The sequence below is a fragment of the Manis javanica genome, chromosome 16 (assembly GCF_040802235.1).
Source record: "Manis javanica isolate MJ-LG chromosome 16, MJ_LKY, whole genome shotgun sequence".
In the NCBI taxonomy this organism is placed as follows: Eukaryota; Metazoa; Chordata; class Mammalia; order Pholidota; family Manidae; genus Manis; species Manis javanica.
In genome coordinates this window covers 13,839,204-13,855,667 of record NC_133171.1, presented here as the reverse complement: position 1 = coordinate 13,855,667, position 16,464 = coordinate 13,839,204, and the positions used below count along the sequence as shown (strand labels likewise).

The 16,464-nt window shown below is 49.4% G+C and overlaps 1 protein-coding gene across 2 annotated transcripts; it reads left to right on the top strand.

Annotated features, from left to right (window-relative positions):
• Positions 1–12,631: 12,631 nt before the first annotated feature.
• LOC140846824 (tubulin beta-2B chain-like) lies at positions 12,632–16,378 on the top strand. 2 transcript variants are annotated; one of them, XM_073224625.1, is made up of 4 exons: positions 12,632–12,771; positions 13,999–14,107; positions 14,440–14,550; positions 15,183–16,378. In XM_073224625.1, exons 1-4 carry the CDS (start codon positions 12,715–12,717, stop codon positions 16,241–16,243), a joined length of 1,338 nt encoding a protein of 445 aa, XP_073080726.1. In that variant the 5' UTR covers positions 12,632–12,714; the 3' UTR covers positions 16,244–16,378. The 2 variants fall into 2 exon arrangements, with proteins under 2 accessions (XP_073080726.1, XP_073080727.1); XM_073224626.1 differs by having other exon boundaries at positions 12,723–12,833.
• The last annotated feature ends 86 nt before the right edge of the window (positions 16,379–16,464 follow it).

Here is a 16,464-nt window from a genome sequence, read left to right as displayed (position 1 = left end):
TGACTCAGAGTGGGCAAGAGGACTAAATCTACACTCAGCCAATCTCTGTGCGGCTGCAGTGCCCACACGTGCAGTTACCTCATGGACCCAGAATGACACCCCAAGCAAGTGTATAAGGACTGCCACTTGCCCATTCCAACCACTTCCTGATTCCAGAAGGGGGTTCTTCTCCTGGGCATCAACATGCCATACTTAAATGCCCCCCTCACATTGCCATGGTGATTGTCACAGGGCTGTGCCTCATATGGGGATCCCTTTAACAGGGCAGCTAGCTATGGTCATCTGCCTGACCCTTGGGCCACCACCCACGAGTCAGTGCAAACCCAAACACAGAGGTAAAATACATGCATTCCAGGCCTCTGAGCTGATTTGTTTTCACCTTCTCTGATCAGAGGGGCAGGTTTCCCAGCAGATGCTCTCTGTTCACCTTGGACTGCCCTCCATAAACCAGGCAGGGCCTTGTGGGTCAACTCGGAGTTGTTCACAGGGCACCGTCCACGGGCTGCAGGGTCCAGCAGCACCTCATATAGTCCCAAGGCCAGTCCTCGGGGAAAAGAGGATCTCTTGTGCCCCTCCTCCTTGTGCTCCCTCGGGACTGTCTCCTGGTTAAGCCATGTCCAGTCTATCACGGAACTCTGCTGAGCACCCCTCTCCCCATTAGAGTATTGCTCTGAAATCACCTAAGACATTATGGGTATTTCAGGTTTTAAGATTATTTTATGTCCTTCAGTCATAGGGGCAGTTTTAGCTAATGTCCTGTAGCAGGCTAATAATTGTCTTTCAAATAGAGAATTTCTAGAATTTTCAAGTGGAAATCCCAGTGGTCATTTCTGGGTGGCACTCATAGACTTTTGCCATAAGCTGTAGGCTACACCCCACATGGGGTTATTGTACAGATATTTGGTACCATCACCATCACCCCAGCCATATTAGTAACCTGTATGGGCTCAGGCAATCTTACTGACTCCCATCTAGTTATCTAATCAATAGTGACTGAGGGGTGGCTTTAAGTGTCTTCTGTTTTATAACACGAGGTAGGGGAAGCATTCCTCAATTAGACACAGTATCCATCCCCATAATACACTCAGGTAAAGGAGATACAACCACTTTATTTACATAGTCTGTTCACACATTTCAATTTTCATCCAAACTTTCTCCTTAATCCCATCAACTATTTCCCAGTCTAACTGTAGCCCCTGTTAGAGCTTCACCAACAAGCTTCAGCATCACAGTGCACGTGGCTCCTGTGTCAAGGACTCCCAGCTTTCATCTACCCCCTGACCATTGTATCCACTTCATCCACATGCCTTGGGGTCCCCAGCTGGGGGTTGGTCCAAGGGACCTAGTCTCCGTTGCCAGTTCTTCTCTTGATTTGATTGTGGGCCTTTACCTCAAGCAATTCCAGGCCAGATTTCTCATTGTCATCTTTGCATTCCAATCTTTTTAATTCCTCCAAACCAAGGTGAATAAAGCAGGGTTATTTAAGGCCCTGCAGTGTAAGGGGGACCTATACAAGTTTCTGAGAGCAGTGTAGTAAAGCCTCTATTTTGATCACATCAATGTCCACTTTACGTGGTCTCCTGGCACGGGTCTCCTGACTCTCTGCTTTGTCTTTGCATTATTTAGTAAATCTTAGCAATCTGTGCCTTCAGCTTAACTATTCCCTTTGGTGGCAGCCCAGATAGCTCAGGACATCCTGAATCCAAGCAAGACCCATCCTAGCACTCTGCCTTTCATTTTAATTATTACAGTTAACAACTACCAAGGGAGAGATATTAGCTTGTTTCTTATTACTTTGCCTTTCCTCATGTATCCAGTGAGCCAACTCCTCAGGAGTTTCAGCCATTATTTCTAGATTCCTTTGGTAACTCCTACCCCCAATAACTCATTGCAGCACAGCTCCAGTTATACCATAGGTGACCCTGTGGCTACACAGGAACCTAAGTTTCATCATCCCCCACCCATTTATCCTTCCTCTTCCGGAACCAGATGTTTCAATGAGTCAGGGTCCAGCTAGCAAAGATATCCCACTTCTGACATCAACTGCAAGGTCCAGGGACCCCAAGGTCATCCTTAGGCTTGACGATTCACTAGGCAGACTCAGAGAACTTACGAAAAGCGATTATTCCTATAGGTGTTCTTTTTTTACAGGAAAGGGATACAGATAAAATTAGCAGAGGGAAGAATGCATAGGGCAGAGCACAGAGGATTACCATGCGCAGAGTTAAGTCAGGATGTACTACTTTCCCTGCACTGTTATCTGACAATATGCATAGAGTATTGCCAACTAGAGAAGCTTGCCTGAACTATCTTGCTCAGAGGTTTTATTGTGCTTTGAGTTCATGTTTGTGGCCATGCTGAGCCACATACCCAAACTCCATCACCCACCCACACCCACACACACACACACACACATGCCATCTTCCCTTGGTCCTAGAGGGGCACACGACAGCCTTGGCCTGCTCTCAGGAGGACTCAGAGGAAGAGGCCTCTGTGGTTACTACAAGTGGGCTAGGAGCAGTTTGAGCAGGAAATACAGACATCTCAGGATTTGGGACATGGTCCAGAAGACAGGTGCAAGCTTTACATGGATATAACCTCTTGGTTCAAAAATCTCCCCTTTGGAGAGGGCATGGTCAAAAAAGGTTAAAGCATGCTGCAGTTTGAATAGATCCTGCTATTCAGTTAATCTTACCAGCCCTTGTCAAATCTTTAACCTGACTCCCCTCCCTTACCACCATACCTATACTATAACCTCTTGATTTCAGTTTTTCAGCAGTTGTTAATCCAAAAAGTTTACAAATACGTCTATAAACCTAGGTGCAGAATCTCAGCCCAAGAGAGAGCTTTAACCTTCCTTCCTTGCCAGAAACCTTAAGATAAGAGGCTGAGGGATTGGGAGGACTCTCAAAACAGGAGTTTGCTGCAGCAGATCACATGTGGACAATCTCTGTGCCTGGAGCTGCTGCTCTGTGGGCCACTCAGCAAGCCTGCCGGAACTCTCACAATTCCACGCACTGCTTCAGGAAAAACACAGACCTGTGGGCAATCTTCCTGAAGACAGGAACATCATCACGAGAGACCCTCAGGATGGCCCTCAACAATCATCTGGCATTGGGCATCACCTGGCTTCCCAAGAGGAGACCTGTGGCAGTGGTCACAAGAAACCACGTGTTCCATAAATGTCTACACCACACCTAGAATATGCACAGCAAACTGGGAAATCCATCACATTGCCACTCGCATCTTCACTTTGCCATTTACAGATTGTTCAGGCCCAACATCTCAGAGCCTTCTCAACTAACTAGCTCCCTTCATATTTCAAATTGTGATCTTTCCCTAATTTAATCTTTCATAATTATTCTTTTTATTCTATTCCTAAAGATACCTCTGGTGAAACCCCTGATCTCTAAGGCCCTTAACACCTGTCAGTCTACGAACACCCTCAGCAGATGCTAACAGCAGATGCTAGGTGGGCCTAGTCCTACAGGGCCCACCAGAACGTGAAACCCAGCCCACTCGTGACAACTAATGGAACCAGCACCAACCACACAATGACTATTATTCCAACCCTTCTAGTGTTTCACAACAGGTTTGTCTGTATGACACAGTGGGGGCGATGACCAAGTGTTCACAATGGTCCATTACTACCTCTACTTTGCTTCACCCGACTTTGCTCAGGTGGCCTCCCACCTTGGCCTGCCCCCAAGGTGACCAAGCCCCCTTCACAGTTCAGTCTGAGGATCCACTGAATACAGAGAAAAATACTTCTTTTGTAGCGACCTGATTTTGCTCCTGCTTTCCCCGCCCTCTTTCTCTCTTCATCCACGAAGGTCCTGCTAGTCCTGCTCACCCCTTGGTATAAAAAAGAAAAGCCTGTTTTGTTTCTTGATGGTTGCACATTGCTGAGACTAGAGCATTCTCCCGATTGCAAAAGTCATTTTGATTAAAGTTGGCTTTATCTAAGTCTGGATATGTTCTTATTTGACAGGATAGTCTCAAGAGGAGCATGTTCAATAATTTCCCCAATATGAGCACATCTAGACACGATGATACATAAGGTCAAAGGCTGGCTTTCTGTCTGCCAGGCAGGAGGTGACTACCTAGGGGCTGTGATTATGCTGCGAATGCACAGGGGACCGGGCGCCCAGCCCTAGCCGGCTCCATCAGGGCCCCAGGCTCCTGGCCAGCCTTCCCCAACCATCCCCAGTGGTCAGTGGCCAGAAGCAGTATGGACAGAGGGCCGACTGGGGTTTGGGCCAGGAGACAGTGATCCCTCGAGGCCGCCGCAGGGTGCGGTCTAACTGGTCTGGTCCTGCCAGGACCCATGCAGCAGCCAGGGAGCTGCGACATTCACCTCTGCCTGGGGGCGACAGCCTCCCAGCAGCCACAGCTCCCCCTAGCAAGGGGTCTCCTGGGCCCAGCGTCCTCCCTCGGGGCCCCTCCCAGTCCCTCAGTCTATTGCCATAATATGGCTGATGCTCTGCGGATTTCCAAGCCCCTCCGCCCAGCTGCTGCAGGAATGGAGGCTGCAGCTCTGCCGTCTGCCTAGGACTGCTTAGCTGTCTGGCCACAGTGACCGCTGTTCCAAGGACACTGGAGGAAGAAAAGGATGATGTTTAGGATGCCAGGCCATCATGGGATTTTTGTTTCCTCTTATTTCCAGTTTTGGGAGGTCATCAGCGATGAGCACGGCATCGACCCCACTGGCAGTTGCCATGGAGACAGTGACTTGCAGCTAGAGAGAATCAATGTGTACTACAATGAAGCTGCTGGTGATTATTTGAATGTTTTTTGCCCAACCTTGCTTTGCATAGTGTGGCAGGCGGAATGTGCTAGGACCATACAACTGACAGAGAAACGCTTCGGGCATTCATTCTAAATGTCAACTGCTAAAAAGTACACTTACAAGTTCCTTAAGTCTCCTGCATGTGTGTCGTGCCTAAGCATGCTCATTCTTTTTTTTAAAGAAGAAAAACTGCTCTCATTTTGTCTCCGATGCTGCAGTGTTCTCTAATGAATTCTGCTGTACAGGGCACAGAGCCCAGCCTGTGTGTGATGCCTTTGTCCCCCTCTTGTCTAAGTCCAGCTCTGTCCCCGCAGGTAACAAATACGTACCTCAGGCCATCCTGGTGGACCTGGAGCCAGGCACGATGGACTCGGTCAGGTCTGGGCCGTTCGGCCAGATCTTCAGGCCAGACAACTTTGTGTTCGGTATGTAGTCACGATCAGTGGGACATCACGGTTCTTAGCGTTGATTGCCGAGGTGCAGACTATGTGTCCACAGAGCTTGATTCCACCCAGCCACGGGCTGGTGGTCACTTCATGGCCACTCTGCACAGCCCCAGAAGTGTCAGCCTGCAGAGGGCTGCTGTAGGCCTCCCGCTGCAGACCAGCCTATGAAGGGTAAAGAATAAAGGGCGATGAAAAGCTTCAGATGGGCGTTGGTCGGCTCATGGTAATATCAGAGCTGTCTTCTGGCAAAGGCCAAGGGCACAGGCCATGACCAGAAGTTGAGACAACTGCGGAGAGGCCTTCTTGTCTGCTGACCACACTGCGCCTCTGGCCATGCCTGTTCACTGTACCTAATTTGAGTATATCCAATATTGAATGCAGTCCTATGAAAACAGGCTGTGAACGTGGTGCCCCCCACCAAGCCCTGGGCCTTGATGGTGTCCAGGTTCACTCAGTAGATGGAATGTTCTTCCCTATGATCCAAATACTAACAAGAGAGGGACAGAAAGGATGAGACGATTCTTAGCAGCTCCATGAAGAGGCAGGACAGCTCCCCAAGCGCCATTTGTCTAAGGAGGCTGCCCAGAAGCGGATGTGGTCGGTGCTGTGCCCATTATCGCTCTCATTCAAGAACAACAAACTAGTTGTAAATCCAGTGCCTCCCTAGCTTATAAAGGTCTCAATGTCGTGTTTCACCATGTGTGTGTGTGTGTGTGTATTGGGGGGGTGGTTCAGGAAGGGACTGGAAATATTAGGTTGCGAAGGCAACACCAGGGGAACATGAAAAGTGCAGATACCTGAGAAGCATGAGGAAGACAGACATCACCAGCTCAGGGGCCAAAGCAGGACGGCGGCTACATGGCTGCGCCAGTGGATGTGGAGGAACATCCTACTGCACGTCTTTGCAGCAGCCCCTGTTGGTACCTGCCCAGGTCCCCTTGGCCCTCACTCTTCCCAGACTCCCCACTGCATGCCCTGCCTGTGATGCCACTGTGGATGGTGGACGGGTCCCAGGACAGACTGGAGGTCACACAGCCCAGCTTCCCTGATTTCAGTGGGTCAACTTGGAGTGAAAGTCACCTTGTGTCTTGAGGACCAAGCAGGGACCTCTGTGCCCCAGCATTGACTGGCTCCCCAGTGCAGCCTGGTGACTCCCCCACTTGCCAGCTGACTTCCACTGCACTTCCCACTGCCTCCTGGAATCAGCTCCCTAATGAACCTAAACTTAAACCCTTTGTCTCAGGTCTGCTTTTACTCACCAAAGAGGAGATGGTAGAGCAGTTTTCTGTTGCTGTGTGACAAGATACTACTAGGGCATCAGTGGCCTAAAACGTCCCAATCACCTCCCAGTTTCCATAGCCAAGAGTCTGGAGGGCACGGTGGGCCTCCTGCTCCGGGCCTCACACAGCTGACCATCCTGGGCAGCTCCCTCTGAAGCTCTTGGCTCCTTTCCGTGCCCCTCAGGTGGTTGGCAGAACCCAGTTCCTCTCAGCCTTGGGGCTGAGGTCTCTGTTTGCCTGCTGGGTACTGACCGCAGGCTGGGCACTGCTCCTAGAGGCTGCCTGCCGCCCCCTGCCACGTGGCCCTCTCCATAACATGGGAGCAGCTCCTTCAATACCAGCAAGGGCGTCTCTATTGCTGTTAGAGTCTCATGTCCTCATCTGCCACCAGCTGGAGGAAATTCTCTGCTTTAAAGGGCCTCACGTGATCAGAAAAGGCCCACCCAGATCATCTGTTTTAAAGCCAACTGATTTGGGACCTTAATTACATCTGCACAGCAGTACCTAGATAAGTGTTTGATTAACACCTGGAAAAAGGTATGTGCACAGCTGTCTCCGAATGGTTACAAAGGGTCAGTGTAGGTCGCGGAAAGAACATGATCTTTGGAGTATCTGGCTCCCACATCTGCTCCTGTATTCATAGAGGAAGTGGTTTCTCTGCTTAATACTCATATGGCCTTGGGCAAGTATGTTAAACTCTCTGAGCCTTAGCTTCTTTTTCCAGAAAATACTGAGAATGGTACCTACTTTAGAGGGTTATTGCAAGGATTAAATGACATAACATGAAAAGTATTGTCACAGAATAATGCAGAAGTCGGTGCTGCAGTGAGTATCCTGGAAGCTGGTCAAGAATAGGTTGTGTGACTTCTTGGTAGGAATTCTGCAAGGAGGGACCAAGATCGGTGAATTTTGGAACATATTTTAATTTTAGAGTACGTGATTTTCAGGTCCCTTTTGACCATAGAAGTCTATGGCTCTATGTGAACATTCCTGGAAGCTTAATATACTTATTCATCAGAATAAGACCTTAATTGGTTTGTATTAAACTATTTCCTTGGTGGAACCTATGGGCTCCAATCAGAGGAAGAGCAGCAGGAGGTGGGGAAAAGAACCAAAGAGGAACCTTAATGACCCTTACAATCTCACTTGGGACTAGTTCCAACTCAGCACGTTTTGCATTCGCGCCGGCAGGCAGGACAGTGGAAACTTCTGCCTTAGGCTGGGCTTGGAGCAGCAACTGGTGATTTCTGAGGCAGCCCTGCCCGGCAGAGACCCCGCTCTCACTTAGCTCTTCCATGTGCTTTATGACCTCCCTGGTTTGCTTTTCCCTCACTTCCTTTCAGCCCAGACCGAAGAGTGGACAGCAGCTTCTGGTCCCTGCCATTGAGATCAGGTCACACTGGACAGGCCATCTGCTGACTCAGCTCCTGACCCTGGCGGGCCGCTTTCCTGGACTCAGCCTGTGTCCCCACTGTGCAGGGTCTCAGCCCATGTCCTACTTTCAGCTTCATGTCTCCAACGTCACTTCTGGCACCTAGTCAATGGGATCCGTATGCCCCATTAATTACAAAACTACCCAACCTTACAAGTCATCTGTGAATCAGCACAGCATTTAAGTATTCCCTGAGTGAACAAACGCTCCACTTTGAAATTTCCAGTACCATAGAAATTTCTGGTTGCACATTGCTTCTCTGTTTTACAATTCACCCAAAGGCCCAACTCTCCCCTCTTCTCTCAACACACTTGCAGCAATCAAGCTGTCTCTGGCCAGTGAGGGGAAATGACTGATTCAAGACCTCATCAACTTCTGGATTTTCTCCAAGATAATCGGGCACACAGTGTGCCCCTCCCTTTTTTCTTTCCCTGTTGACAGTTCTGGGAAATAACTCAGATGATGCCTTCCCAACATATTTGTTTACATCTTCTTTAATCTCCTTTTTCTAGTTATCTACAAATTCTAATTATTTCTTTGTATCCAGAAATGATAATCATGAGTGATGGATGTAGCCAGTTTAAGAGCTGTGAAGGTCCAAGGAACTCTTACTTTCAGAGGCACAAACATATATCATTGAAAAAGATATTTAAATTTATATTTTGAAAATGTTTCCCATGGATTATAATCTGTATGTTATGATATAAAAGTTAAGTTGCATTTGATTAATTGGTAATATGGTCCCTAGACATGAATTCAGCATTGATCTTGTTACTATTGCATTTTTATTTTCCTGTTTGGGGCTGTCAATGTCCCCACCCCATCTCAAGTACCTTCATAGGTCTTGAAAACTAGTGTTATGTTTATAGTGCCTGATGGTAAAATTAGCCATGCTGATATGATTAAGAGTCAAAGTAAATATTCCCTCTAATTAAGGAAAACAGGAGAATATGGGCAGCATGTTACACAAGCATCAGACTATGAGTGTTCAACGAAATTAGTATAATCAAACAATAAGTTTGACAAAATTAATCCACTCTCAACTTGAAATGATGCCTATTATCGTTTTCATATACTTGACAATTAGGCATAAATAATAACTGGTTAGAGATAAGTAGTGTTATTTCTACATAGTCAAATCAAGTATTTCTGGGATTTAGTTGGGGAACAATGAACAAGAAACAATGTGGGGCTTTCTCTGAAGGCTCAGGGCTATACACCTGAAGCCCCAGGAGACTCAATTTTTTTAATCACTGAATTGCTCTAGATCCAATAAACACTTTAAACACATTTTTTAAATGTACCTCAATATTATTTTATAGTTAAAGTAAAGCACTCCTTCTTATTTTGAGTGCATTTCCCTCCTAGGCATTTTATGAGTGTGGTGGTAGCTTGGTGAAGCTCCCCTGCAAAGACTATTCTTGCAAAAGCTGTGTAAACCATGCCAGCGAGAGGGCAAGAGGGGAGACTTCCGTGTTACAGGCAGTGCGTGCAGAGCTGGTGGAGAGGCAGGGACAGAAGAGAGGGGGAACATGGGGGCGCTGGGTGTGCCCGGATACCTGTGGCAGCTCCCCGCCCATGACTCCTCCTCAGCACACTTGCAGCTGAAGACAGAATTATTAGGTTCCGCACCACCTCACTGGCTTTCTCAGCAGGGGGAGGAAAACGCTGACGTCAACCTCTCCCTAAGTGCTGTTTGCTTTGAAAGTGAAACAGACCCAAACTTGAGCTCTGGAGCGTCCAAGAAAATGCCCAGCCCCTTTCTGGTACTGGCTTGGTGCCATGGAAGTTAGCATGGTTGGTGTCACTCACATTCTTCATCAGTTCAGATTCTGGTGTGAAACAAAGCCTGTATTCAGAAAAGAGGTGGGGAGGAAGCCAGAAAGTTAGAAAGTGACAGAAACAGGCTCTCCTGGGTTCCAGCCTCCTGCAGGAGCTGGGCCAGTCCTGTGCCCTGGCTTAGGGGCACTCAGGCTCAGAACTGCCCTGCACAGGGTGGGGACCCCCACTTCCCTGCAGACCTTGGGGGTATGGGTAGGGAAAGAGCATTCGAATGGTGCCTCAGCTCACTGCTTTAGAGCTCTGATGCTTGCTCATGTCTTCAACAGCACCCTTCTGTGCTGTGGACAAGGGGTCAAGATTATAACACAGAGGCGTGTACCTAATATTTTGAGGCACAAAGGAGGGAGCGTCACAGAGAAAGTACCATTGGAGTTGGGCACTGATTTATGGAGAAGAGCCTCTAGCATGAAGGAAAGAAGAGCAATGTCAATCGCAGTAGCTAAGCCTTCATGTAACACTTACTATGGGTCAGGTGGTATTCTAAGTGCTTTCACATGTGAATTCATTCAGGTCTTGTGATCCCTGGAGGTTGCTACTCATCATGCCCACTTTACAACTGAGGCAATTGAGGCACAGAGAAGCTAAGTCACTTCCCTTAAATCACACAGCTACTAAGTGGCAGAGTCAGGATTTGTACCCACTCCATCCAGAGCCTGTGCTTTTAACCACTCAGGGAATGTGGGGGTGGGCTGAATGGGGGGATCTCATTCCAGGCACGTGAACAGCCTTGGCTGTGTGAAGCAGTTTGCTCAGACGGCCCAGACACTCTGGATTATATGGATAATGCTGGCAGTTGGGAGAAGTTTACACACATTTGAGAATTTGTGAGATTATGTCTGGTTAAAGCCATGGCAGAAGAAAATATAGTATTTCTTCTTTCTTGATATCCAAGACAAAAAATAATTGAAATCATGTCAAAAAGGAACAAAAACACCTTAACAACGCATAAAAAGGAGAAAAGGAAGTAACACCTCAATGATGAATAGTGAAAAAAATACTGGAGAAGAGTGGAAAGATATACTCGGGTTATATTTCTAAATTTTCTAATTTTGTAATCATAAAGTATGTATATGTAAAAATAAGTGTTCTTACCACCATAAAAATATATATGGATATATAAAGTATGTGTATATTATACATACATACACATTTTTTTCAATTCTGAAAAGTTAAGATTGATAATTCTAGTAAAAATATGGATGCTGGGACATGAAACATTCCAAAAGGTGACTAAAAACATCCCTATATATTTATTCCAATTACCGTGTTGGGCAAAAATTTATAGACTTTGACAAAGTCAGCCTTTCAAAGTAAATTAAATTGTAGTTTAGACTTTTATCCTTTAGGCAGTTTTTTTTTTAAAGGAAGCACCTTGAATCCTTTAAGAAAAATTCCTCCATTTAAAGCCTGAAAATGTGTGCTCCCTCAGAGGAGCAGACAGGGCTTCATAGATGAGTTTCACAGAAAAGAACCTGGGGTGCCTCATCCCCACTCATGAGCCTACTCGGAGGCCACAGACAGGATGTGAGACTTCCAGAATAACAATTTTATTGCTTGGTATCATCATCTTTCAGAGGGAACTGATGTCAAAATTTCACTGTTTGGATCATCTTTGAGAATAATAAGCATTGGGTCTTACCACACCCTAACCAAGCCTTTAAAAGTCACCTGGGCTTTCTCTTTGGAGGATATAGATGCCTTCATCTACTAGCTTTGTGGCTAATCTGCTCATTGAACCTCCTTTTTGGAGCTGCTAAAATAGGACATTAATAATGTTTATTCTAGAACAATGCTATCAATAGAAATACAGCATGAGGCACATAGGTAATTTAAAACTTTTTGGTCGTTACTACTAGTCTAGTAGTAATTTAAAAGGCGAAAGATTTATACGATTTGAAGAGAAACCAGAGTATGAGTAATTTAAAAAGTTAAAATAATCAAGTGAAATCAATTTGAAACGTATATCCAATATATCATTTTTATATGCAATCAATGTACAAAATTAGTCATGGAATATTTTACATTCTTTTAACTGAGTCAATCACATCGCTGAGTATTTTGCACTTAAAGCGTATTTGGATTCTGACTACCCCCCTTTCAAGTGTTCAGTAGTCACATGTGGCTGGTGGCCTCTGAACGGGACTGCGCAGCTCTGTAAGGCTGCGGTGAGGATCAGGTGACAAAATGTGCTTAAGGCACACGTACAGTGGCTCACGCGTGGCATCAAACTCTCTCTCACACACACACACACACACACAGACGCAGAATTTTCCACATTTCACTGGCTTTTACAACGACCGGGGAGCCAAAAGCAGAAATTAGGGCAAACCCAGGACCGAGTCACTTTTCGCGTAGACCTTCCCGAACCGACCATCTTCCTCACAAGTGGGAGCAAAACGCCGCTCACCTGCGAACCTCGCTCTCCTTGAACACAGCTGCACGACATCTCTCTTGAGGACCCATCCCCTCCCCACCTGAGACCCCTCCCGGCGTTTACACCCTCCGCCAATTTCCCCGTAATGGCAAGGGAGCGAGGCCCCAAGTCCAGCACCCTGCATAGGATGCAGGAAACCTGAGCGAACGGCGCCAACCCCCCACTGAAAACACTGGACTCCCCAGTCCAAAAGGGAGCCGAGACCCTGATTGGAGGCAGCCCCTGTCCCGGGTCCCAGGCCCAGTGCCCAGCCCCTGCCGGGGATGCAGGGGGACCTGGGGTGCGGACCCTGCGAGCCGAAGGACCGGTGCAGGTGTGCGGGAGCGCCGCCGCCCGGGCCCGCCCGCATGACGTCACCTCCGACCGGCATAAAGGGCGGAGCTGGGGCGCGGCAGCAGCGCTCCGCTTCCCTGTCGGTGGGGCCGGTCCGTGCGCACACCTCGGAGGGCCAGCGCCAGCGCCAGCGCCAGCACCGCTCCGCAGCCGGCACCATGCGCGAGATCGTGCACATCCAGGCGGGCCAGTGCGGCAACCAGATTGGCGCTAAGGTGGGCGCGCAGCCGAGGAGGGGCCAAGACGGCGCGCCGCGGGTGCGGCCGGCGGGCCCGGGGTGAGCGGCCGGGAACTGGGCGGCAGACCCTGGGGTAAGCGGCCGGGCAGGGGGCTGCGGACCCGAGGAGAGGCTGGGGCTGGCAGGGAGCCGGCGACCGGCCGACCCCGGTGGCGCACTCCCCGCGCGGTCGCCGGGCGGGGCCCTGGAAGCTGTACCACCTGCTAAGATGCGATGCGCGCGGCGACGCAGCTGTGTGTGCCTTTAATCAAGGCCCTTTGAAGTTCCCCCGTCCGGGCCCTTCTTCAGGACCCAGTTGGCATTTCCCAGGGTTTATTGCCTCTGCCAATTAGGATGGGGTTGCGGTCATATTAATTCAGTAGCGCAGTAGAACTTAGTTTGTGTATTTTTGTCTGTAGTTTGAGTTAAATAGATGCAGTGTCATTGGGATGACAGATGTGATTAGAGGCTTATCGTTGGGTCCCACAGAGGAGCATTTTCGATAACTCCCCTGATATGAGCAAATCCAGACGCGATGACACATAAGGTCAGAAGCTGACTTCCTATCTGCCAGGCGGCAGGTGACCATCTGGGGCTGTGATTACGCCTGCAGTGGGCGTGGGCGAGGCCCAGCCGGCTGCTGCAGGGACGTGGGCGGGCGCCTGGACAAGGACCCGGTCTCTTCCAGAACCGCCATGTCGCCGCCCTCCTCCCCTGCTGCGAATGTACAGGGCCCCGGGCTCCTGACCGGCCTTTCCAAACCGTCCCCGTGGTCAGTGGCCAGAAGCAGTATGGACAGAGGGCCGATTGGGGTTTGGGCCAGGAGACAGTGATCCCTGGAGGCGGCCACAGCGTGCGGCCCAACTGGTCTGGTCCTGCCAGGACCCATGCAGCAGCCAGGGAGCTGCGACATTCACCTCTGCCTGGGGGCGACAGCCTCCCAGCAGCCACCGCTCCCTAGCAAGGGGTCGGCTGGGCCCAGCGTCCTCCCTCGGGGCCCCTCCCAGTCCCTCAGTCTATTGCCATAATATAGCTGATGCTCTGTGGATTTCCAAGCCCCTCTGCCGCAGCTGCTGCAGGAATGGAGGCTGCAGCTCTGCCGCCTGTCTAGTACTGCTTAGCTGTTTGGCCACAGTGACCACTGTTCCAAGGACACTGGAGGAAGAAAAGGATGATATTTAAGATGCCAGGCCATCATGGGATTTTTGTTTCCTCTTATTTCCAGTTTTGGGAGGTCATCAGCGATGAGCATGGCATTGACCCCACTGGCAGTTACCATGGAGACAGTGACTTGCAGCTAGAGAGAATCAATGTGTACTACAATGAAGCTGCTGGTGATTATTTGAATGTTTTTTGCCCAACCTTGCTTTGCATAGTGTGGCAGGCGGAATGCACTAGGACAATACAATTGACAGAGAAATGCTTCTTGCATTCATTCTAAATGTCAACTGCTAAAAAGTACACTTAAAAGTTCCTTCAGTCTTCTGCATGTGTGTTGTCACTAAGCATGCTTATTCTGTCTTTTTAAAGAAGAAAAGCTGTGCTCTTATTTAGTCTCCGATGCTGCAGTGTTCTCTAATGAATTCTGCTGTACAGGGCACAGAGCCCAGCCCTGTGTGTGATGCCTTTGCCCCCCTCTTGTCTAAGTCCAGCTCTGTCCCCGCAGGTAACAAATACGTACCTCGGGCCATCCTGGTGGACCTGGAGCCGGGCACGATGGACTCGGTCAGGTCTGGGCCGTTCGGCCAGATCTTCAGGCCAGACAACTTTGTGTTCGGTATGTAGTCACGATCAGTGGGACATCACGGTTCTTAGCGTTGAGTGCCGAGGTGCAGACTGTGTCCACAGAGCCTGATTCCAACCAGCCACGGGCTGGTGGTCACTTCATGGCCACTCTGGACAGCCCCAGAAGTGTCAGCCTGCAGAGGGCTGCTGTAGGCCTCCCGCTGCAGAGCAGCCTGTGAAGGGTAAAGAATAAAGGGCGATGAAAAGCTTCAGATGGGCGTTGGTCGGCTCGTGGTAATTTCAGAGTTGTTTTCTGGCAAAGGCCAAGGGCACAGGCCATGACCAGAAGTTGAGACAACTGCTGAGAGCCCTTTTTGTCTGCTGACCACACTGCGCCTCTGGCCATGTCTGTTCATTGCACTGAATCAAGTATTTATAGGTTCTCTGTTCTTAAAGTCCTGGTGGGTTTTGTTAAATCATCTGCTCAATTAATAACCTCATATGAGCTAAACTTGGTTTTTATTTTATCATAATCTCCAGTGTTTTTTGAGTGTCACTGACATAGTGAATTTTCTGTAGGTAAAAAAGTATCAGAGAAGAATCTGTAAGACTAATCCAAAGTGAAATTGACAGATTTCAGATTCCTTATGTTTTAGTTTTTGAATTTCTCCTTCCCTTTGGCAGGCCAGAGCGGTGCAGGAAACAACTGGGCAAAGGGTCACTACACCGAGGGGGCCGAGCTAGTAGACTCAATCATGGACGTAGTGAGGAAGGAGTCTGAAAGTTGTGACTGTCTGCAGGGCTTCCAGCTGACCCACTCGCTGGGGGGCGGCACGGGGTCCGGGATGGGCACGCTGCTCATCAGCAAGATCCGGGAGGAGTACCCGGACCGCATCATGAACACCTTCAGCATCATGCCCTCCCCCAAGGTGTCCGACACAGTGGTCGAGCCTTACAATGCCACCCTCTCCGTCCACCAGCTAGTGGAAAATACAGATGAAACCTTCTGCATCGACAATGAGGCCCTGTACGACATCTGCTTCCGCACCCTGAAACTGACCACCCCCACGTACGGAGACCTGAACCACCTGGTGTCCGCCACCATGAGCGGGGTGACCACCTGCCTGCGCTTCCCGGGCCAGCTGAACGCAGACCTGCGCAAGCTGGCCGTGAACATGGTGCCCTTCCCGCGCCTGCACTTCTTCATGCCCGGCTTCGCCCCGCTCACCAGCCGGGGCAGCCAGCAGTACCGCGCCCTGACGGTGCCCGAGCTCACCCTGCAGATGTTCGACTCCAAGAACATGATGGCCGCCTGCGACCCCCGCCACGGCCGCTACCTGACGGTGGCCGCTATCTTCCGGGGCCGCATGTCCATGAAGGAGGTGGACGAGCAGATGCTCAACATGCAGAACAAGAACAGCAGCTACTACGTGGATTGGATCCCCAACAATGTGAAGACGGCCGTGTGCGACATCCCCCCGCGTGGCCTGAAGATGTCGGGCACCTTCATTGGCAACAGCACCGCCATCCAGGAACTGTTCAAGCGCATCTCGGAGCAGTTCACGGCCATGTTCCGGCGCAAGGCCTTCCTGCACTGGTACACGGGCGAGGGCATGGACGAGATGGAGTTCACCGAGGCTGAGAGCAACATGAACGACCTGGTGTCCGAGTACCAGCAGTACCAGGACGCCACGGCCGACGAACAGGGGGAGTTCGAGGAAGAGGAGGGTGAGGAAGAGGCCTAAGAACTTCGCAAATAAATCCCGTATCCTTACTGAACTTTTGTTGTCCTCCATGGAGCATGGGCTTTCTATTTTTATACTGTGGTGCTCAGTTTTGCCTCTGTCAGAAATTCACACCGTTGATGTAATAATGTGGAACACCTCTACCTCTAACAATTACAGTATTGTCTAAGATATCTATTGTAATAAAAAAGCATTGTAATAAAAAACTTTGTGTCTTTATT

What these genes read in the sequence shown, in the direction of transcription:
- LOC140846824 (XM_073224625.1), top strand. Translation starts at nt 12,715, where the DNA reads ATGCGCGAGATCGTGCACATCCAGGCGGGCCAGTGCGGCAACCAGATT. An exon ending in GCAACCAGATTGGCGCTAAG is followed by an intron (nt 12,772 to 13,998) that starts GTGGGCGCGCAG and finishes TCTTATTTCCAG; the next exon opens with TTTTGGGAGGTCATCAGCGA. An exon ending in GTACTACAATGAAGCTGCTG is followed by an intron (nt 14,108 to 14,439) that starts GTGATTATTTGA and finishes CTGTCCCCGCAG; the next exon opens with GTAACAAATACGTACCTCGG.